Genomic DNA, 22,067 nt, shown 5'->3' on the forward strand with positions numbered 1-22,067 from the left:
ACGTTTCAGTGACAGGCATGAGTGAGTTTGATTTCTTTATTAAAATAGCAAAACACTGCAGTCTTATTTACATGCTATATCACAACAAAATGTTCATGGATCTACAAAATGATAACACTCGGCATATTCTGCATTTGATGACATGTGGGAGTGATGCAGAAGTTCGTCACATGCAGCATTATTACAAGGCTAGGCCACACTTTATGTAGTAAAAGTCTGTAGCTAGGTTACAAACACAAGTGAGCCTAACTGTGAATACAGCTGTGGACCAAAGCAGTCTGTCCATGGTTGGTCGGTCTGTCGAACGATTAGCGAATAGAGAGCATCATCACAAACTCTGAGCAAAAGGAGAAAGAAGAGAAAACAGAAAACTGAGTGAGTGTGTGGCATCTGACAGAAGAGCAGGGGTTTGTTGGTGTAATGGTGAATGTGGATGAAAAGTTTGAAAAGTGTAAAAACACACACACTTCTAATGAATCAGTTAATGGCCCGAACATGCTGATGTCTTCTCACCTTCAAAATCAATGCTCCCATCTGCATTAATATCCAGCTCCTTTAAGATCTCCTCTAGTTCTCCTTTCTTCAGCTTCTCCCCCAGCAGGGTCTTCAGCGCTTCCTTCAACTCCTCCAGGTTGATTATTCCATCTCCGTCTACATCAAACTGAAAAACAAAGTACTTGAAATGACGTGCGTATCCGATGATACTGTGCGCGCACATTTATTTGGGATTTCTGTCCATTCGCTCTAATTCGATAACTGCGGTAATTGAGTCATCGTTAGCTGACAGACCTGCATGAAGGCCGACTGGAGCTCCTTTAGTCCCAGCATGTCTGCCGTCTCGCCCATCATCCTCGGTCCCATCAGTTCAATGAAGTCTTCAAAGTCCATTAACCCGCCCACTGTGAAGAAGAAAGGGGCTCTTAAGTGAACCAATAAAGGCCAAAACATGGCCAAATATGGAGTTGTTGTTTTTTTTACTTGACTGTTTAATAAAGATTTGAAATCGACTGGTCGATTTCATTAAACATGTTCTCAGTGGACTCACTTCTCATCTTTATCTGTTGCACTATTTCCAGCAGCTCCATTTCAGTGGGCATGTATCCCATAGTCCTCATGCACTCAGCCACGTCCTTGTAGTTCAAGTAGCCATCTTGGTCGTAGTCAAACTCCTTAAAGGCCTCGTGCAGCTCTGTGAGGAATATCATAGGGGTTGCAAAGAGAACATGAAAGTTACTGATAACATTTAGCACCCAAATTCACACAATTTAAGGAAAACTGTTGAAAAATAGTTACAGTATGTAATGAAAAGGTGTGGTCTGGGAACATTTCTCCCTACTTTTGAACATACAATAGATTTATGAAGATGGAAAGAAACAAAAAGTAAATGAAATAAAAAAAAAGAACTGGAAAAAAAAAAGCTTAAAATATTAAAACACTAAACAAAAGCTGGGTTTAGGCAGTCATTTTAACATTAACAGTTCATTTAAACTCTAATAATTCACCACTGACAACACAAAACAGGATTTTTAGGCGATCACCTCTGAGGCCCGACACCTCAGTGTAATAAATGTAACGCTGATGTAGGTGTGAGTGAGACTCACCGTCTAATTCAGCCTGAGCCAGTTCTCTGTCCTGCACACACGCGAATCAGACATGTCACAGCAGCAAAAACAAAGTCAAATACTCCACAACAGAATAAAATCGACACCATTTCATTTTTGCAAATGAGTGTGATGCTCATGACATCAAAGATTGCTAACTTGTGTGTAATTATCATTTATAAACATATCAAAAAACAAAAGGTCTCGTTCTGACGGAGCTCTTCTTTTGGATCATCCTAATGAATTGTGACGCTAAGCTTGTGCTAACGGGCGACTAACACGTCAGACACACCAGGCTTAGTGGAAAAAAGCTCCAGAAAGATCAGGAGCACACCTGTAAGCACACCGTCTCACCTCCGCCTGGCTCCTGACATTGTAAAATGTGACACCTGTGACTGTTGTCATGGCGTTTAAATGGATAATGATTTTTTTTTTTTTTAAACAAATGCGTGTGAAGAAAAACTTGATACTGGGATATAAAATTGAGCTAAAACTGTGATTGAATATGTAAAGGTCAAAGGTCACAGCTGTACAGCACATTTGAATGGGTGAAAATACTTACCGCCCCAAAAATACTGTTGAGCACGGAGATGTAGACTTTTTTCTTACTCTCAGAGACTTTCTTGGACTTCTTCAAAGACTTCTTGGGCGTTTCGGAGACTGAGCCTGATGGGGACTCCTTTCCCTTGGGAGATTTAGTGCCGCCTTCTTTTCTAAAACATGTAAAGTCACAATTCTTCCTCACATTTGACACCAGAGACCTCTGCTATAAAAATCATCTTACGAATAAGCATATTTATTGCTTGAGAAATTCGAACATTTTTTCCTGAGGTAATGAATGAAGTTACCACGGCCACACATCAGAGTTGTGGAAATCGTGCATACTTTTAGACAAATTTATTCTACTTTGAGGAAGACACACAAAGACGATCTCAAGTTACCCATCTGCTGAGGCTGAGTCAGCGGAAGTTGTTGAAGGGGTCCGCTCTCCTGCTTTGGACATGCTGTGGATAAACAGAGACACACATGCCACAATAAGTGCACTATGTACTTCAATTAAACATATTAGTGAATATGCGCTATATGAATGCAATCCATTATTATTGTTTGGAAATGTGAAAATTAACAGTTTTAGGAATGCTTAAAGATAAAAAAGAAACAGTGTTTTCTATCACTGTTAGTACTTGATCTTGTTTTTTCTACTGCACATTGCTTACCTTACCTCTGTGTCCAGTTAGTATGAGCAATAAGAGATCGTGTCCTCTTTTAGCGGTGTTCCTCTTGTGTTGTGAATGGCTTCACGGTATACTCTGCTCTATCTGCTCTCGACCTCCCACCGTCAGAGAGGCTTAACAGGTAATCACCTGGCTAAACATGCAGCCAGCAATCAGAGAGCAAAACGTGGAGCAGCACTGTGACTGTGGCTGGTTCGACTCCAAATGTGTGCCTGAGCACAAGAAGTGAAATACCTGGGATACCTCTTTGGCCGTGGACAAATAAAGCCACAAGATGACATGTCATAAAAATACTTGCAAAACAGGACATTTCTTTCTTTTTACAGGCTCCACGGGCTTTTACTGATATAAGCAAATAGTAGACGGTCAATTAACGACAAATATTAGACAATTAATGACTTTCTTAAACGTGCGTTTGAGACAGACATCGTTCTCTAAATGTTATTTACTCAGCAGTCTGTTTATCCTGGAATACGTCGTGTATTTTATGGAGTTTTCCCTGTATGTTGGGCTGTATAAAAACAGTCCAGTCGTCATCTTCAATGGCACCTTCAGCTTTCCTCAGATGAGTGTTGAAAATGTCGCTTTTGAGGCCTTAAACTCGGTGGTGTCGCGCCAGTCCATGGGTAAGCCAATGATTAATAAATCATTAATAACCCCTGCTGTAACTGAACTTTTCTTTCAGGGTACTAATTAAGTTAACAGGCTGGTAAGCTTGTGCATCACCAGGTGTCGGATAATGTAGGTCTCCTCTGCTAATGAGTAGCCGTTTATACTGTTTTCTTTACACTGTAATGTATGCGAGTATGGGATCGTTTATGGCAGCTAAAACTGTGCACGTTGATAGCTTAACTTCACCAAACAAGTTCTTGTTTAAACGCCAGATGACTTTTATTCAATATTTGCGTTTATGCAAAATAGCCGTGTGTTCACTGGGCTCATAGCAGCTGGCCTACTGCACATGCTCCCGCCCCTGGTCAGGGTTAGCATGTCGGTCTGTTCGGTGGTCCACTAGATGGCGCCAAAACTCACAGTACTCTTACAGCCACGCTAGCATGACATTGCTGGAGCAGTTTATTCGTAAAATAGACAAATGTCGACGCATGTTTTGTCCCATATGGACTTGTTTTACAGTGTACTTATTTTTTTCTTTAACATTTTACTCCAGTTTTATTAATCTTTTGTGAGCAAAGCTGGGGAAACACCTGTTAATAGACACCAGGTCAATTTGGCTGAATGAAACCACAGTTAAAAAGGAAAGCCTCACTTATCACGTTAGTCTTATCATTTTGGACGCTTGCCGAATATATTACATAAATGAATCCCTAGTCATTGTCATTGTATAATGATTTGTAAAACTTTAAAAAAAAATAAAACGCTCGCTGACCGGAAGTAAGCTGCGACGTCGAACCCATACATTGCGGCAAAGCATTATGGGAAAATCTCAGCCTATTTAACTTTCAAATTAACTATTACATGTCAATAAAATAGCATTAATCATTTGGTGAACGAGTTAGATTTTAAATTATGATCGTGTTCCACTAAACATTGTGTTGCTGCTTATTTCCGTAAAACCGTCAGGCTGACTCGTATGCGGCTGAAACCCACCCCTCGCCCGGCTGTCTCTCACTCATACTTACCTGGCAGGGATGATACCATGATCACAAAGGTGGTTCATCCAGAGCGAGGCTTTGCCATTGCACAAAGGCAATTCTGACCTCTGTGAATTCCTCAAATGTGGGAATCTCAACTGCATAATTTATGGTAGTGGGGACTGCGTACGCGCTTTCCCCTATTAACATGTGAGAAAGAAAATTACACCCCTACTCTTTTTCATTCAACAAGTACATCGTTAATCGGGGTGCATTCTGGTATTTGAAATCTTTGAAGAGTGCTTGGATTTCGCGTGTAGTGCTTAAAACCTCTTGAAACTGTAACCGTATTTCATTCACCACAAATAACTATCTGCTTGAATAGTTTTCTTCAGATGGAGAAATAAAATGAGTCCCGAAGTCTAAAAGCAAAATTTTGCCTTGCTCCTCAGCATGTCTGTCTGCCGAACAGTCGGATGGACAGTACAGTAGTGCAATTCATCCTGATCGGTGATTGGTCAAAAGTCTAGAGTGAGAGAAGAGGCTTGTGATTGGTGAAAAATGTGCAATGAAGAAGCCTTCTTTTATTCATTCAGTCTGTTGTCTGATTTTTCTTTATCAGGTGATGTTTTCAGCTCCTTTATCCCGCCTGACGCCTGGACTGCTGTCTGTGGTCTTCAGCATGATCACAATGTGTTATTTATGTATTTTGACTGGTTTACAATGACAGGACAGTAAGCATTATCAGTGTATATTCCAATAAAAGCATCTAGTTTTTACTCCAACATCGATGAGGATTTTCTTTTGGCTCTTTTGAACCAACAGGTTGGAAAGTGCCCTGAAATTAAGAGCAATTGAAAATCAATTCCTTTCTTTTCTTCTGTGATTATTATGTGCAAAGTCTTTTAGGTTCTTCTGACAATGTAATTGTTTTACTTTTCAACTGGTAAAATCTGAAGGATTATTCATGCCATGACACTGTCATTTACAGACAGGCATGCCCTGAACTCCTGATCCCTACACAGAGAGACATTGTTGCACTTTGCTGCCATGTTAGGGTTCACTTGTCAAAGGTAAGAGTTGTAAAATCATTAGAAACTTGCTATGAGAGATTATGTTTGTCCTGTGACAAATAGACTGAATAGTTGATTATGAAAATGGCGTGATCATACACCATGGCTTTCACATTCACCTGATGTCAACCAAGACTATCTGGGGAAATTTGACTCACATAACAGATAATAGCTCTGTTAGTGTTTCCTAATCAATTCCAGGAAACACTGAAGTTGTTGCGGAGGCATGTGTTGTACAAATACTTCCAAAACTTGTCTTTGCCTGCTTGTACACATTGCTTCTTTGGTTCAGGTCTGTTATGTGTTTCTACATAGTTGTGTCTACATGTCTAAGACAGATTAAAGCCCAACTTGGGCATTCGTTAAGTAAATCCACAACTCACTGTTACTGTAACACAGGACACTTTATTAAAGTGGATGAAACAGGAATACAGGAAAACAGCACTGCAGGATAGTCAATCAGTGAGCTGAACTACAAAAAGTCAAAAGTGCCTATCAGGTAGGCTGGAATCATACATGTTACCATCAACAATATCATTGTGCATGTACTGACAATAGCCAAACACGGGTAAATGTGTAGTAAATGGCAGTGCGGTAAATCTGCCTAGTATGATATTAAATACACGTACTACTTCATATATCTCAGATCGTTTGTAACGAGCCACGGAAAGCATCGTGTTGACTTGAAGGCGCGTGGATACCCTCTGTGCGTGAGTGAAGGCTGAGCAGCTGCTGTGTGCAGGTTTGGTGAAGACCATACTTCTCACCAGGCCTGCTGACGAGGTGCATGGGCATCTGGATTTACAACATGACTTGCTAATGTCGCCAACATCAGTTGTAGCCACTGAAAAGACTAGAAATGGGCGTAATACATTAGATGTCGGCTAGCGCGCGGCTAACATTTACCACAAAGAAAAAGGCTTAAATGCGCTATCGTGTAATTTCCGCTAAATCCAGAGTCGATAAATTAGCGTAAACATAAAAGAAATGCCAGTTTCCATAAAAAACAGCGGGCTTCTTCGCTGTTCCGCTGCGTGTTGTTGTTTTGGTGACGCAACTTCCGTCGAGCAGACGATTGGTCGTCTACAGTGGGAGCCGACGCTCCTATTGGCCCGAGTCTACAGTGTCTACGCTCACCGTAGACTCCGGGCCAATGAAAAGACGTAACCGTCTACAGTCAGCGTAGACTTTGCCCACATGCCTGGAGGTTGCTGTTTTAATAAGTGTTTGCTGAAAAACAACAAATACAAAGTATGGATAACACAAGGAACAAATCCACCTGAAAGGTCTGCAAAAAGGATTTGCACCTTTTCACAGGGGGCACTTTGCGTAAGCCCTAGTACATAATTTTCCAGTGTGTGTACATTACACATGCTAATTTTTTCAAATAATTGTTTTGCTATGATGATTGAAATGCACTGAGTATGATACAATATGGCAGCGTTATTATAGCCGTTATGGCGAGGTGATGTATGAAAGGCTGTGAAATTAGCTAACATTACTTAGCAGTAACAGTAATGTGACTTCACTCAAGTGAAAGCTTTAAACGTTAGCCCGATACTTAACTAGCCAACATAAGGCTTTCTGATTAAAGACTAAAAGCAAACTTATCGCCAAGTAAATAGGATACTGTTTATATTTTTGTTTATGACTGGCATTAACACGGTGCCTTTGGAAACACCTTAAGGGGCAATCATGGTAATAAGAGGGACTGATCCATATATGTGCATAAAGAATTGACAGTTTTTGTGCTACCGAAGTTCCCGGCTTTCATTCAAAATCTGTTTATCGTGAGCACCTACACATTAAACAACTTAAACATTGTAATGGCTTCAAGCTCGCGCTGAGGCCTGTGTGGCACTATCAGCCACTGTGACAGTAAACAAATTTATGTTTTTGTATATCAATATTTCATACTTTAAGGCTGCCTGTTTATTTAACGGAGATGAAAAAAATACATTACAATTGTACCTAAAAATATCAAAGATGATAGATTAAATAAATAGATTTTAGGTAGATGCTTGTGCATTCTTAAAGTCTTATATGTTGATTTGAACTGAGTGTGTCATCTGTTCAAAGCCTCCCAGTCAGTGCTGTTCTCCATGCCTGTCTTACTGTACACGGTGCACAAACACTTTAAAGTTGATCATTTAGGACTTCAACAATAATATTACAGGAATGTAGTAAAACAAAAAAAAACATCTGTCTCCTACTTTTTGTGTCACGTAGGAAAGAAGCATCAATATCTGGTGAGAAGACTTATTAGTTTGGCCTTGCTGTGTATTATTTTGGTTTGATTTTGATGTTTGGTGCAGTTTTCTTGTTTTGTTTTCAACAGGAGATTTGATTTGAACACATTTGTACATCTTAATTTTTAAGTGAGATGTGCCTTTTGAGTTTCGACACTATATGCATATAAGGCAGCCTTTTCCTTTTGCAGTATTTTTGTGTGGTGTGTTTTTCTCTTTTTAGTGAAAGGGGAACAAAGGACATTTAAACTGCTTTTGAACTCTGTAAACTCGCACTAATAAAACGGCAGACCACACCAGCTAACTCTCGTAGCTTTATTTATTCAAAAAAAGGAAACAAAACATGCAAGAGAATGCAGTTACAGTTTGCAACAGCTAAAAAGAAAACTACACTAGACATATAAATGTTTCTCATTATAACATAAATGTGACAGGATACAGCTGTGAAGTGTCAGTACAACCTTTGTGGGATTTGATGTTTTTCAGATGTTCAGCTTCCTCTCAATCACTTAAAAACACATAAAAATAAACCAGACCATCATGTAAGTGTCTTTTTGTCTCGGCTGTAATTTATTGACTTGAACAGGCTCTCTTATTGAGACCGTGTTATTTAACAAAGTGGAATTTGCATTTGTTTTAGTTTCATTTGAAGTATACACGCTTTGTATGGATTCATTTTTTTCCATAATGCTGAGGCAATATTGTAACTAGAAAGTTACAAGATAATTATAGTTCACATATCTCAATTTTCCTGACATCTGCTGCCTTTTCTTAACCCCTCTTTTTTTGTTCGTGCCCCTTTACTTAATCTAAAGGTCTTTTCTCACCCCATTTTCTTTTCCCCTTTACCAAGCCCACAGTCATCTCACACCCAGACCTTCCCCTTTCCACCGCCATCAGCAGCATCTCGACTCCCGCAGCAGCCCGTGCCCAGGCCACGATGCTGGGTGGCCGGGAGGTTCTTGTACACGGCCCGGCTGTATGGAATGAAACACAGGCCCAGCTGGAGGTGTCGGGCCAGACGACAGTATGCAGCCAGCGCCAGGACTAGCAGAGGGGTGACCAAGAGGAAGCCCACCACCAGCAAAGCCACACAGCCTCCATCGGTCAGTAGGTCTGAGCAGTAGGGTGTAGTTCCATGGGGGCGCACCTGCAGACCACATGGCAAACTTTAGTGTTTTCAGTCAGTCATCATTTTAAACCTTTATTTTGCAACTTTACCCAGGATGATACATTTTTTAAGAAGGCTCCGCTCCCACATAGTCGCACACACGAAAACCTTGGCTGATCTGCCGGCCGCCATCACAATCCAGAGGATGACGTAGTGTATGCGGTATGTGTGTATGAGGTGAGGACAGACACCAGTTGGTAGTCTGAGATATAACACTCTCATTCTCTCGCACACACATAAACATATGCATGTCTGAGAAAAATTAATGGAACTAAAAAGACGTTGGTTGAAGCTACTGTGAGCTGGATTGATGCTCTATGTCAAAGTATGTGCAATAGCACAGTGGGAGTGGAAGGAAAGGTGATGGGTTCAAGATATGAATGTGGAAGAGGAGGAGAGGCGGTATGTCTGAATTATCCCTATAAGCCTGTGAAGTGAACATATGAATGCACGAGCAAAGTGCAGGCTGCAAGAAAGTAAGAATGACATGGAAAACACTAAACTCAAACCTCTGTCAACCTTTGTCTGTAGAGTTGCAAAAAGGGCAAAGCAAGGCAAGAGTTGTGCACCAGAATCCACTGGAATTTGAAATAAGGTCTTCTATATTGTTCTTTTAAATGATTAAAGTCGTGCAGTCTTAAAGCCGTATAGCTGATTTAATCTTACTTTTAAAATAAAAACAACGAACATTCTGCATAAAAATATAATATAGTGCGAGTTAACGGAGGAAGCGTTTAGAATAGGAGTCGTAGAAGATAAGACTCGGACAAGTATGCCCGTGTTTGTTTTAAAATCGTGAGAGCTCCTGAATGCCTCCAGATCTGAGGCAGGGTGTACTGGGAAAGGAATGCACTTGTTTCTTTTTTGCAAAAAGTTGTATATATTGCATGTGTGGTTGTGTTTTCTTAAATACTTGGATCCAACTTACTTTCTTTATATGTTTTTTTTCTTTGGCCCTTTTTATTTCTCCCGAATTTTCTCCTTTCTTCACCCTCCCAGATCCTGGTTAATCCTTTTCTAAGCTGGTGTCACATGAGGTCTTACTGTGAGAGAACATGAGAGAATCCTGGTCCCTCTGGTTATTAAGGAGGCCTACACAAGTGCCATTGGTATGTGTGAAAGCCTCTGATCCACCATGACTTTTTGGTTTAGTCCAGGTGATGCTTCTGCATACGATGTTAAGTGAGCAGCTTGGTTTTAGCTGTATGTGCTTTTCAAAAATATTGTTTCCTCACATGCAATTCTGTGTATTAACCGTTTATTTAGTTTTTAATATTTATGTTTTTCCGATATTATGCTTTCACAATCATATGTTAAAAAGTGTATTTTAATCCCTAAAGCAGACATTCTTTAAAGGTTTGTGCTCTAATGCCTATCCTACTCCTGGCCACTTGCCCTGTCCAGTTGTTTCTCCTCAACATCTAAAAGAATCTGAGACTTATCAGATTATAAAACCTCTCATCAATGATAAAAGCCAAAGCACTCCCTAAGCCCCAAGCACAACTATTTCAAACTTGTGGATAAAAGTTACAAGATTAGGACTTGTAGATATTTCATAAAAAGATTGATGCGATCATCTCCACTCAGCATCTCTCCTTACATACTCCGGTGGTTTCAAATGTCTGCGATGCATGATTTTTGAGAGCAAATAGCTCTATGAATTATTATGAAATGCGTCGGAGGATGCATGCAGATGTGCTAATCGAGTTTAAATTGCGCCTGAATGCCGCGGTGCAGAAGAAGAACACAAAGAGTTCACACAGTTTTCACACGTTCCCGTTCATTCGCTCCCCGTTTTCCTTTCTCTTACTGTAGAGTGACAGAGGAAGCCAAACACAACCATGACGATGGCTGGTGTCAGGATGATCCCGAACACCAGTCCAGCGAGGCACGCGTTGATTGCGGCGATCAGCACGTTCTGAGCGGTGACCAGCACCGAGCAGGCCCAGCAGTCGAGAGATCCCCGCAGCTCCAGAGGAGCCTCGCTTCCCCCGCCGCCACTCTCAGCTGCAGAATAAGGAGGAGGCACAACCACACGTGAAGGTGTTTCTCTCCCTCCACCCACAGCCGCGGTGGATGCCAGGGAGTTGGAATGGTGAAGATGCTGCTGCTGGTGGTGGTTGGTGTGGTGATGGTGGTGGTGAGGTGGCAGTTCCTCAGACAAGTCCAAGGCCTGATGGTGTGCCCCCCTCTCGAGAGTACCGGCCATACTCATAACGAACTGTGTGAAGAAAAAGAAATCGGAACTTGGTCTGAATCAACATCAAGGATGAGGAGATTGTGCACATCATTGCAGGTGTTTTGAAGGTGTTGTATGTGTGGCCAATGTGTTGGTGGTTGGAGACTGTGTGAGCAGTCAGGTGTCAAAGTGACAAAAACCACTGAGTTAGTGGTTGTGGGTTCACTAAGAGGTTACATGCTTTTTCTGTCAGGAAGCTAGGAAGCCTTGTGTGATGCCATCTGTGAGGTGATGATTATCAGCGAGCTGATTGGCCAAAAGGAAAAGGCCCCATAATTGTTATATGTAGTTTGTGAAGTGGAGAGATCAAGGCTAACTCGCATGAAAGTTTGTACATGTGGGTGTTGTTTGCACATGTAACTGTGGCTATGTGGTGTTGTGTGTTGTGCCTCTGCAAGTACCGATGCTACTAAAGAAAAAGGTTTAACTCCTCAGGCTAGTTGTTGATCACAGATATATCTTGTACTAGTAAAACAGTCCACCGTTACAAATCGAACCCTTAGAATTTTCACTGTAGCTCAGTGAAGCACCAGCTCAATAATACCCATGACTTTGTTACTACAACGAATTATTCGCTTACTTTGTGTTAAAATAATGGTCGCGTTTTCTCGGGATTTAGCAATTTTTTGACATGGGAAGAGATCAATAAAGGAACGACAGTTTAAAAGGAGTTGGTCACAGGTTTGGATATATTACTGTAGGTCTTCACCTTATAATATAAAGTGCTTTTGGTTGACTTGTATATAAATTGTGTTGAAGTGAATTGAATAATTCTCCCAACACAAAATGTAATAACAATATGGAACGACATAAAAACGATGCGGTTTACTAATGTAAATATGTTGGGGTAATGTTATGTTCAACCTATCTGTCTTTTAGAACAATAATCTAGCATATTCACAATATTGCAGGGGACAGGGTTAAATATTTTAAATATTTTGGTTAATTAAAACAAAAAAACCTTAAAATTATCCATCCATCCATTTTCCCGCAATATTATTAATGGCCAAGGTGCCATTATTGCAAGATGTTAGGCATTTTATGGAAATCAAATGTTTCATAAAGTGTATAGAGTCATTTAACTTTTGTAAATAATGGCCTCGTGAGCATGAAATATTAAGAATAAGTTATGGCAATTTTATATAACAAAAAATCGGGTTGATATTTAAGAGATCTTACACCAGGACGTTGCATTCTTTTTGCGCTAGGGCAGATTTTATGGGGTACGCAGCTGCGTCTGCTGCAGGATATCCTCACTTCTCTGAGGTCAGGAGACAGCGATGACCATGTTGGAGAGAGGACGTGAGAGTACCACGGCTGTGCAAGCTGCCAGAAAAAGCTTCAGTGCCGGAAAAATCCCAGCAGGAAAGACCTACTCAACCTGTCATCCTTTTATTTTTAAAAGCGTTGCCACACACTGATAGGAAGGCCATCTTTTCTTTGACTTGAACGAGTCACAGATTCATATTTATGCCGTACGGGAATGCTGTGTGGACAAAAATTGAGCACATTAGAATCTGTCCTGTGCAGGAACCAGTGGAGGACTATGCCTGTGCTGGCGGTGGTGTGATGTGTGTAATGAGTGGTTCATTGTGATGGCAAGATGGAAGTTGCGTGCACAACAGCAGCTTTTTGTACAAACAAAAACGGGTGAGGCCGTTTAATCGTGTAAAGTCAGAAAGGTCAGGTAAGACGGCCGTGTGTGCACGCTGTGCGCACTTAAAGCTCAAGTCGAACAAAAAGTAACCTTCAAAATATATCGGCTAACGTTGGACTCACTGGATCTCAGCAGGTACAGCAGATCCGGGCCTTTCGCGATGCTGTCCTGGGTGCTTTAGTGTAAATTTTTCCACGCCTGTGTCCCATTGTTATCCCAAGTGTTTTTGTAAGGTGGAAGGTCATAGAGGAAGGACTGGCAGGAAAGTGTGTATGCGCACATGCGTGTGTGTGTGAGGTGACTCATTGTGCAGCTTATGGGAAATACATTTAAGGACTCCGCCCATTTTACTCACTGCTCTTACTTTTCGTGGAGTAACGTGTTGTGTCGTAACTGTTTTTTCTTTCTTTTCTATTATCTGGAACAAAATAGCTGCAATAATACTTGTTTGTCTCTTATACTCATTACGTTCTGTTGAACATCACTCAATAGATGTAAACAGTGTTTTAGCTTCAGTGTAGTAACTTATATCTCAGCTGTTCAGTGTTAATATGATTTCATGGTTTGAGGTCGTACTCACGTTGTGCTGTGGGGCCCGGTGGACCTCTTGCTGTTCCTCCTCCAGATTTTTGCTGCTTTTCTCACTTCTTCTGCAGAAGACTTGTGACCAGTCTGTCAGCCACACTCGTGCACTCCCTGCACACTTTAATGAAGCTCTTTCGTTCTGCTTTTATTCCTTCAGCTGTTCTTTTCCAGTTCTCCAGAGTGAAGTTAAAACAGGCTTTGAGATCTTCTTGGAGGTTCCCCTTTGAAGCCTTATCTCTTTAGGTGAAAAATTGGTGTCCTGCAGCTTTGCTTTTGGTTTACGTCAGATATCCTGAGATGTCAGTGGAAAAGATTGCGTCCTAAATCTTCTGTCGTCTTCTCCAATCCACCGATCAAATTGTTGCTGTGGACGAAGTGGTGCAGAGATGATGGTGGAAATAACCGAAGCTTCCAGTTGCTGTGGTCTTTGTCTTCGGTATGTCAAACTTCTGTCTCTGCCCTCCTCTTTTTACCCCCCATCTGATTGAGTCCAGAATGCTGTATCTCCCCTCCTCCTGCACTCCCTGCATCCATCCCACTTTCTCCCCACCCATCAAACTTATCAAACCCCCCCCCTGCTTTTCTCCTGCAACTCCTCTCACTGCACACATTCCACCTCTCTTATCCAGGACATGCTACACCCCTTCACCCTCTCCCTGTTGCAATGGGGGCTGGGTGTTGTGTGTTAGGGGTCAGAATGAGGCGGCTGACCTGATAAGTTGAGGTGCAGGAAAGCAGAAAAAAGGGGGGGAAGGGCAGTAGAGGCAGACTTGGTTTGTCTTAAAGGTGGAGGTACCACAGAGCCGAGCACATTCTTTTTATCATGTTTATTTGTATTACAGAGTCCAAAAACTGCTTTAGAAAATGTTAACCAGTGATTTAAACGTACAGGATGATAAACTCAGCTGGAGTTGATAAGAGGCAGATGATGCCATCTGACACTTAGAGTTTCATACACAGCTCTCTTAAGGTGTCAACGCAGCATTTCAGTCAGGTTGACTTTGATGTGGCTGCTGCAGTGCCCAGTCTGGGCCAAGCTTTAGCTGTCAGACAGATGGTCTCACGTTGACTCTAGAATACTTTATATACAGAGGAGTTCATGGTTGACTCAGTGACTGTGAGATGCCCAGGTCCTGTGGATGCAAAACAAGCCCCCATCATCACCCCTCCACCTCCGTGCTTGACAGTTGGTGTGAGGCGTTTGTGCTGAAATGCTGACTTTCAATCCTTTTAAAAGGAGTTTTTGGTTACGTTGTTATTATAAATCATGAAGGTGTGATTTGGACCTCTGTGGGTCTTAGAGGTAGTCTGTGACACCAGTGTGAGTCCACGATAGCGCCCTCTTTGTGCTACATGCACAGAGAATCACTACGTTTAGTGAGAGCTGATCTAGATCTAGATTTAGCTTGACCATGTGTGTGTCGTTTTTAGTGCAGTAATGTTTAATACATGTTTTTTGTTGCGTAGTTCATGCCCCTGTTCCTTAAATATACTGACTACACTGATCCGCTACATTTTACATGGTGCAGTGTTACAACATAGTTCAGTTTTCTCTGTAAAATAAAAACAAATACCGAAGTTGCATTTATGTTTAGTAGGTCTTCATAGAAATGAGTTTTAGATTAGCTAAAAAGATTTTTAAGTAGAGGAAACACTGATTTGACCTGCGCCGTCCGCTTAAAACACATTGTCTTTAAATACTGCGTCACGTTGTTGCTCTTAACACATCCTGTTGTCAGGGCTCGACAAAGCTGTCTGCAGCTTTGAAGACCTGAGTTCAAATCAGCCAGGTACCTGATAAAGTATAAAATTAAATAATTTAAGCACTAATAGATTTAATATAAATATAGATGGTTCGTGGGTTTTTTTTGTGTAATCAGTTTGAAGTCACATGTATAGCTTTTGTCCTTAGATAACAGAAATAATAGCTAAAGATTATTAAAAAGTAAAATTACACACTTATATTATGACAAATGTTTTTTCTAAATGCTAAAAACACCCTCTATGGTATAAAACTCCCGTGCGCAGTGACAGAACGTTGGCAGGTCACCATGTCCTCGGGTTAAGCTAGAGGCCATGGGGCCAGCAGGAGGACAGGCTGAAGGAAATCCTGCTTGAAAACACACAGGAAGACCACCTCCGTCTGTCTATCTGTCCACCCCGCTGCAGTCAGGTGGCGATAAGAGAGCCAACGCTCTCGTCTCAGCCAAGAAAAAAATACTTCAGCTATGCAATCACTAGCAAGCGGCGTAATCAGGACGATCAAACTTTGATGTTTGTTTACGCTGCTCTTACTGAGCATGAGAGCAAAGGCTGTGAAGTAACTATTTCATCTGTAATGTCGAGATCATACAAAAAACAACCAAGATCTGAAGTAGGGACATTTCTACTGTAGCATAAAGGCTTATAGTTCTAGTTCTACATACCACGTATAGCTGTCCCATTGATGTCTTCAGATTTATTGGGTAACTGGGGATAATAAAGAGGCCAAAGAAGGGCTTTAAGTAAATAAACAGTGCAAGCTCAAAGCAGAGGAAAAGGGCTGGAAAATCAGGATCAGACAACACTAATTATTTTGCTTATGCTCTGATCTTTTATCATTTCACTGATTACAGCCTTTGTGGGTCTCTTGGGATGTTGCCGTCTTACCTCACTGCTTTCTATTAGTGTAATCTCCCATTCTTCATGTTTCTTGCAACATCTTACATCTGTTTATTATCGGACTGCTGCTACTGCTGCTCATCACACTAAACCTGAGGTGTGACTTTGACCAGAATAAATCACCATCTGAACAGATAGATTCTTATAAACCACGTAGCTTATGCGTCTTACCAGGACTTGTCTGACTAGAAGTTACTTGAAGCATTGATATACTACCTTTTTGCACTAGTGCTCATTGGTGGCTGTGGTGGTGTAAACAAAGAGCAATCTAAAGCAAACTTGAATGCGTTCTCTGTGTGACTTGTTGTCGTATAATCTGTGAGGAAAACCTGGCAGGTCTGTTATTGCTTTGTGCTGTTTCCTGCTCTGCTATCTCTTAGGTTTTTCTGCTTGTGCAATCTCCTTCCTTAGTTTATCCTGGGTTCTGATGTCCAACTGGAAACTTTTAGATTACTCTAGCCGTATTTTTTCACACGCTTGTCTAACAATAGCAAGCCCGAGGTGAGGACGTGAATAACAAAGCTGCGCCAAACATATGTCACAGCCAAAGGATATGACTGTTTTTAAATGGTTTGAAGGAGGGTTGTGACATATTTTAGAGCGGTGAGGTGGCTGAATGTGTGCTATAAATAAGAAGAGAGGCGCAAGAAGATGGTTAGCGCAGACGGATCATCAGAGAGGTTCAAGCTGTTGTATTCAGAGGTGCAGCTAATGAATACTTTGAAACAAGCTGGACACAGCTAACACAAAAAAGTGTGTCTTGCTCCTCCATGTGTGCGCTCACATTAATGAAGGCTTTGACAGGATTTATGTGGCGATTGATTTTTCGGCAAATTGTGTCACAGAGAGCTCTGTGTTTCAAATCAAATATAGAAAAGGTAATATATATATATATTTTTTTTTTGAGGTAATAAATATGTTTCAGTGGATTTTTTGACCAGTGTTGATACAAAGTAGCAAACCTAAAAGCCTGGCGATACATGATGAGTATCATGACAGTGGCCCAATTTTCCAAACTATGTTAGCTGCAGGTCCAGCAGTGTAGAACCGACTAACTAGGATCTATAAGATATACTTTAATGCATCAACAACACATTCCCAAGTTTGTGCTGATTTAACTTCACTGCGCAGCTTCCTTCAGTGGTATTATTGAGAAACATTTGCATTCGAGCACTCGATTATTATAAGAATTAACAACAAGTGGTGCTTAGAGTGGAATAAATAAATAAATACAGTTCAAAAACAATTAATGGAAGACTTGGAAAACAATTGAGATCTCAGTGGGGTAAAAAAAATCATGCTGAATATCTGTTCTGATATGGACCGAATAATGAGTTAGGTGTCAGGTTTCGGAAAGCAGGAACCAAACATAGGACCTTCTGAGTTGGCGACAGTGATATCACATAGTTTGATGGAAATGGCTTGTCATGTCTTTTATCTTGTCTTCCTTCTCTCACCCCAACCGGTCGCAGCAGGTGGCCCCGCCCCTCCCTGAGCCTGGTTCTGCCAGAGGTTTCTTCCTGTTAAAAGGGAGTTTTTCCTTCCCACTGTTGCCAGAGTGCTTGCTCATAGGGGGTCATGTGATTTTTTGTCCATGTATGTGTTATTGTAGGGTCTACCTTACAATATAAAGCACCTTGAGGCGACTGTTGTTGTGACTTGTTGCTGTATAAATAAAATTAACTTGCATTGAATTGAACTGAAATGTAAATGATCAAGCTACAGAAGGCTGAATTTAAAGACACCCAACAATCTCTGTCAGGTCAGTTCATTCTGCAGAAATTTCATCACAGCAACTCAAAATAATACTCAGTAGTTTGAATGTAATGCATCCTCCAGGAACTGCCTGCATGCTCTTGTCACATGAGCCCAGATATTGTCGTGCACTAGTAGAAACCCAGGACCCACTGCACCAGCATAGGGTCTGACCAATCTCTCCAAGGATTTCATCCTGATACCTAATGGCAGTCAGGGAGCTGTTGCCCCCGTTGCCCAGCCTGTAAAGGTCTGTGACATGCCTCTCCAGATCATCACTCACCCACCACACAACTGGTCATGCTGAACGATGTTACAGGCAGCATAATGTTTCCCATGGGTTCTCCAGACCCTTTCACGTCTGTCACATGTGCTCATGGTAAAAATGCTCTCATCTCTGAAATACACAGAGCTCCAGTGGTGGACCTGCCAATTCTGGTATTCTCTGGAATATGTGACAGTGAGCACAGGCCCCACTAATTCAATTCAATTCAATTTTATTTATATAGCAACAAGTCACAACAACAGTCGCCTCAAGGCGCTTTATATTGTACAGTAGATCGTACAATAATAGATACAGAGAAAAACCCAACAATCATATGACCCCCTATGAGCAGCACTTTGGCGACAGTGGGAAGAAAAAACTCCCTTTTAACAGGAAGAAACCTCCGGCAGAACCAGGCTCAGGGAGGGGCGGGGCCACCTGCTGCGACTGGTTGGGGTGAGAGAAGGAAAACAGGATAAAGACATGCTGTGGAAGAGAGACAGAGGTTAATAACAGATATGATTCAATGCAGAGAGGTCTGTTAATACATAGTGAGTGAGAAAGGTGACTGAAAGGAAAAACTCAATGCATCATGGGAATCCCCCGGCAGCCTACGTCTATTGCAGCATAACTAAGGGAGGATCCAGGGTCACCTGGTCCAGCCCTAACTATATGCTTTAGCAAAAAGGAAAGTTTTAAGCCTAATCTTGAAAGTAGAGATAGTGTCTGTCTCCTGAATCCAAACTGGAAGCTGGTTCCACAGAAGAGGGGCCTGAAAACTGAAGGCTCTGCCTCCCATTCTACTTTTAAATACTCTAGGAACAACAAGTAGGCCTGCAGAGCGAGAGCGAAGTGCTCTAATAGGGTGATATGGTACTACAAGGTCATTAAGATAAGATGGGGCCTGATTATTTCAGACCTTGTATGTGAGGAGCAGGATTTTGAATTCAATTCTGGACTTGAAGCCAATGAAGGGAAGCCAAAACAGGAGAAATATGCTCTCTCTTTCTAGTCCCTGTCAGGACTCTTGCTGCAGCATTTTGGATTAGCTGAAGGCTTTTCAAGGGGTTTTTAGGACATCCTGATAATAATGAATTACAGTCGTCCAGCCTGGAAGTAATAAATGCATGAACTAGTTTTTCAGCGTCACTCTGAGACAGGATATTTCTAATTTTAGAGATGTTGCACAAATGGAAGAAAGCAGTCTTACATATTTGTCAGAGCCTCAGGCCACTCTCATGAAGTCTGTTTTTGATTGTTTGGTCATAGACATTTACACCAGTGGCCTGTTGGCGTTATTATGTACTTCTTTGCAGTGCTCATCCTGTTCCTCCTTGTACAAAGGAGCAGATACCAGTTCTGCTGATGCGTTAAAGACCTTCTATAGCCCCGTCCAGCTCTGCTAGAGTAACTAGCTGTCTCCTGGAGTCTCCTCCATGCTCTTTAGATGGTGCTGTGAGACACAGCAAACTTTCTTGTAATGGCACGCATTGATGTACCATCCTGGATGCATTAAACCTGTGCAACCTCTGTAGGGTCCAGATATCACCTCATGCGACCAGTGGTGACACTGACACTAGCCAAATGAGGGTTGTGTCATTGTCGCCCCTCTAGTGGACCTGAGGTTAATTTCATCTCAACAGCAAAGCAGCTGAAACTGATTAACAACCTCATTAACTGACTGCTGCTTAACTCACCAGATCAATATCCCAAAAGTTTAATTCAAAAGTGTTTCTTTCAATTTTTTGGAAAAGTGTATTAGACAGGAGCAGTTTGTTTTGGACAAACTCTTTAACGCTGTCAAAGCAACTTATCATTTATACTGATTGTATGTGGATACATTTTGGATTGCAGAAAGCACATCTGAACCTAAATGAATGGGTTCATCCTTTGACTGTTCTCCACTTCTACATCAAGTTTTATAAAATGCGTCTCGAGCGTGTAGGAAAGACGCCGGTGTCAGATGACAGGTGAACAAATTCAGACAAATTGTGCTCAGTCTGAATTTATCAAAAAGCGTTTATTAATAGTCATAGTAATGTCACAAATTCACAAGTGTTTAAGACATGTCTGGCTCAGTTTGGTGTGTATGTCTGCAAGTATGTCTGTGTGGATTCTCTAAACAGTGCAGTTATAAACGAATGACCACAAAGAGAAGGAAAGTGTAAGATAATATTGCAACAGGAAAAATAGAATTCTCATTTTAAGAAGACAAAAAAAAGAAAAATTGTTCAGAGAGAACATTTAGCACCATCTATCCCGTTAGCATATTCAACAGATATCATAAAATCATTAAAATCTCATCTAAAAGCCCCCTACATATTAAAAAAGAATTACCATTTCTCAAAAACACTTTGGAAAAAAAGTCATTCTGTTCCTTTTTAAATAAGCGTACAAACACAGCATTCCATTAGTCATCTTCTCTACGTGAGCAGTGTGCCTATTGTCTACAGGAAAGGTGGTGTTATATTAAAGATAAAGATATAATTTAATATATATCATGAGAGAAAAGACAGGAGGCGAGAGGCGAGCACCAGAGAAACAGTAGCCTCCACTCCGTCGGACACAGCCTCCATGTTTTAGTTCTTACAGAGCAAACAGTCACCATAAAACAAAGGGAATAAAACATAGCAAAATTGTACAACCCTATCAGAAAAGGGAGAACGCCAATATCCAATAAATAGAGGAAACATTTTAAATTAAATGTACAATGCCAAAAAAAAAAAAAAGTTCAGGAAATACGAAGTCTGCATATTGGAACAAACAAAACACACACCAGAGGACAATGACTTTTTCTTTTTTTTTTAAAGAGAGCGGTCATACACAGAGTGAAGAAATGAACAAGACCTGACAACCTGTGACAACTGAATATTAATCTCCAGAGAAAACAAAAGCTAGAACTCATAGAAACAAAATTTACAACACATTCAAACTTTTTAAAAAAGTAAAGTTAAAAAAAAAAACACAAGAGCCCCTCCCCCAACCCCCCGCAAAAAACAACCAAAGTTGCTATAACCCGTATCTTTTGAAGCATTCCAAACAATTTTTAAATTCTTAATGCTTTTAGAAAAATGTTCATAACTCTATTAGTATTTTTCCATTTTCTCTTTTCTAAATACAAGGCCAATGTGGTATATATCTAGGCGGATCTAGTTTAGAAAAAAAACAAAACAACAATAAATTATTTTTTAAAAAGACAGCACCCCACGAGAAATTTCAAAACAGCATGTACAAATTTCAATATTCAAGAGAAGAGAAGAGTTCTTTCCGGTACTGACAGAAACACGCCGTTGAAACCATCAGCTACCCTCCACAGTTTGTTCAATGACAGCACCAACTGCCCCCGTTAACCACCACAGAGTCCAGGGGTTCTCGTTGAAAGCACCATCTGAGAGTAAACTGGTATCTTATTGGCGGCTTGGTTTTTTTTTTCTCTTTGTAAACAAGTAAGGAGTAAACGTATTCAACTGGCTATTCGGCAAGTAGTAGCAGTAGTCGCAAGAATCATGCTAAACAATAATGAATGGGTGAGTTGAAAACCAAAGTGAAACTGTCTTTGTCCTGCCTCGCAGGAGTTTTGGTTTATGGCTGAGGAGACGTACGTGGGGAGCTCTGTCATCGGGAGGAGGAGGCCTGGAAAGACGAGACGTAGAAACAAAGATTAAAAATAGATCTATTACTGACAAATTTAAAAAGTCAAAGTCTTTGATCGAGTTATTTCATGAAAGAACTGCGATTACACACTAAAAAGTCAAGTCTCACCAGGGTGAAGGAATCGTATACGTTCATGAGCTCCTCTATGCGGTACTGCTCCAGCACAACTACGTTGGTCAGGCTCGGGTTGCGGTGGCGTGCGCAGTCCTCGCAGTGAACCACGTACGACTTCCTGCTGTTGTTCTCACTCGTCACAAACAACAAATTGAACACCTCCACCTGCGACAGGAAAGAACAGCAGAGGGGTCAAACTTTGATGAGTTGATCAGT

General features: G+C 41.1%; 3 protein-coding genes and 1 non-coding gene across 14 annotated transcripts in view; 1 reads left to right on the forward strand and 3 right to left on the reverse strand.

The window, feature by feature from the left end:
• Positions 1-22: 22 nt before the first annotated feature.
• Positions 23-2,974, reverse strand: LOC146580520 (calcium-binding protein 2). 2 transcript variants are annotated; one of them, XM_085267283.1, is made up of 8 exons: positions 2,819-2,974; positions 2,543-2,605; positions 2,164-2,314; positions 1,602-1,632; positions 1,046-1,189; positions 790-899; positions 514-661; positions 23-337 (listed from the first exon to the last, which is right to left on the reverse strand). In XM_085267283.1, the coding sequence occupies exons 2-8, from the start codon at positions 2,602-2,604 to the stop codon at positions 309-311; spliced, it is 675 nt and encodes a 224-aa protein (XP_085123409.1). In that variant the 5' UTR covers position 2,605; positions 2,819-2,974; the 3' UTR covers positions 23-308. The 2 variants fall into 2 exon arrangements, with proteins under 2 accessions (XP_085123409.1, XP_085123410.1); XM_085267284.1 differs by having other exon boundaries at positions 2,824-2,970.
• A 1,494-nt stretch (positions 2,975-4,468) lies between these two features.
• LOC146580521 (U1 spliceosomal RNA) lies at positions 4,469-4,631 on the forward strand. The gene has a single exon (XR_014891713.1). It is a non-coding gene; the product is annotated as a U1 spliceosomal RNA (small nuclear RNA).
• Positions 4,632-8,051: 3,420 nt separating this feature from the next.
• Positions 8,052-13,899, reverse strand: tmem88b (transmembrane protein 88 b). The gene is made up of 3 exons (XM_085267285.1): positions 13,398-13,899; positions 10,732-11,142; positions 8,052-8,900 (listed from the first exon to the last, which is right to left on the reverse strand). Exons 2-3 carry the CDS (start codon positions 11,134-11,136, stop codon positions 8,616-8,618), a joined length of 690 nt encoding a protein of 229 aa, XP_085123411.1. The 5' UTR covers positions 11,137-11,142; positions 13,398-13,899; the 3' UTR covers positions 8,052-8,615.
• A 6,185-nt stretch (positions 13,900-20,084) lies between these two features.
• Positions 20,085-22,067, reverse strand: part of kdm6ba (lysine (K)-specific demethylase 6B, a) — a 109,384-nt gene continuing 107,401 nt past the window's right edge. For all 10 annotated transcript variants that reach the window (XM_085267287.1, XM_085267295.1, XM_085267296.1 and 7 more), the window contains 2 exons: positions 21,846-22,016; positions 20,085-21,716 (listed from right to left, as the gene is read on the reverse strand). In XM_085267287.1, the coding sequence (XP_085123413.1) occupies positions 21,699-21,716; positions 21,846-22,016 (189 nt within the window). In that variant the 3' untranslated portion in view covers positions 20,085-21,698. The remainder of the gene's footprint in view (positions 21,717-21,845; positions 22,017-22,067) is intronic.

Source organism: Mchenga conophoros, linkage group LG3 (genome assembly GCF_057382185.1).
Source record: "Mchenga conophoros isolate Kocher_MC1m ecotype Shallow Benthic linkage group LG3, M_conophoros_male_GT1.1, whole genome shotgun sequence".
NCBI lineage: Eukaryota > Metazoa > Chordata > Actinopteri > Cichliformes > Cichlidae > Mchenga > Mchenga conophoros.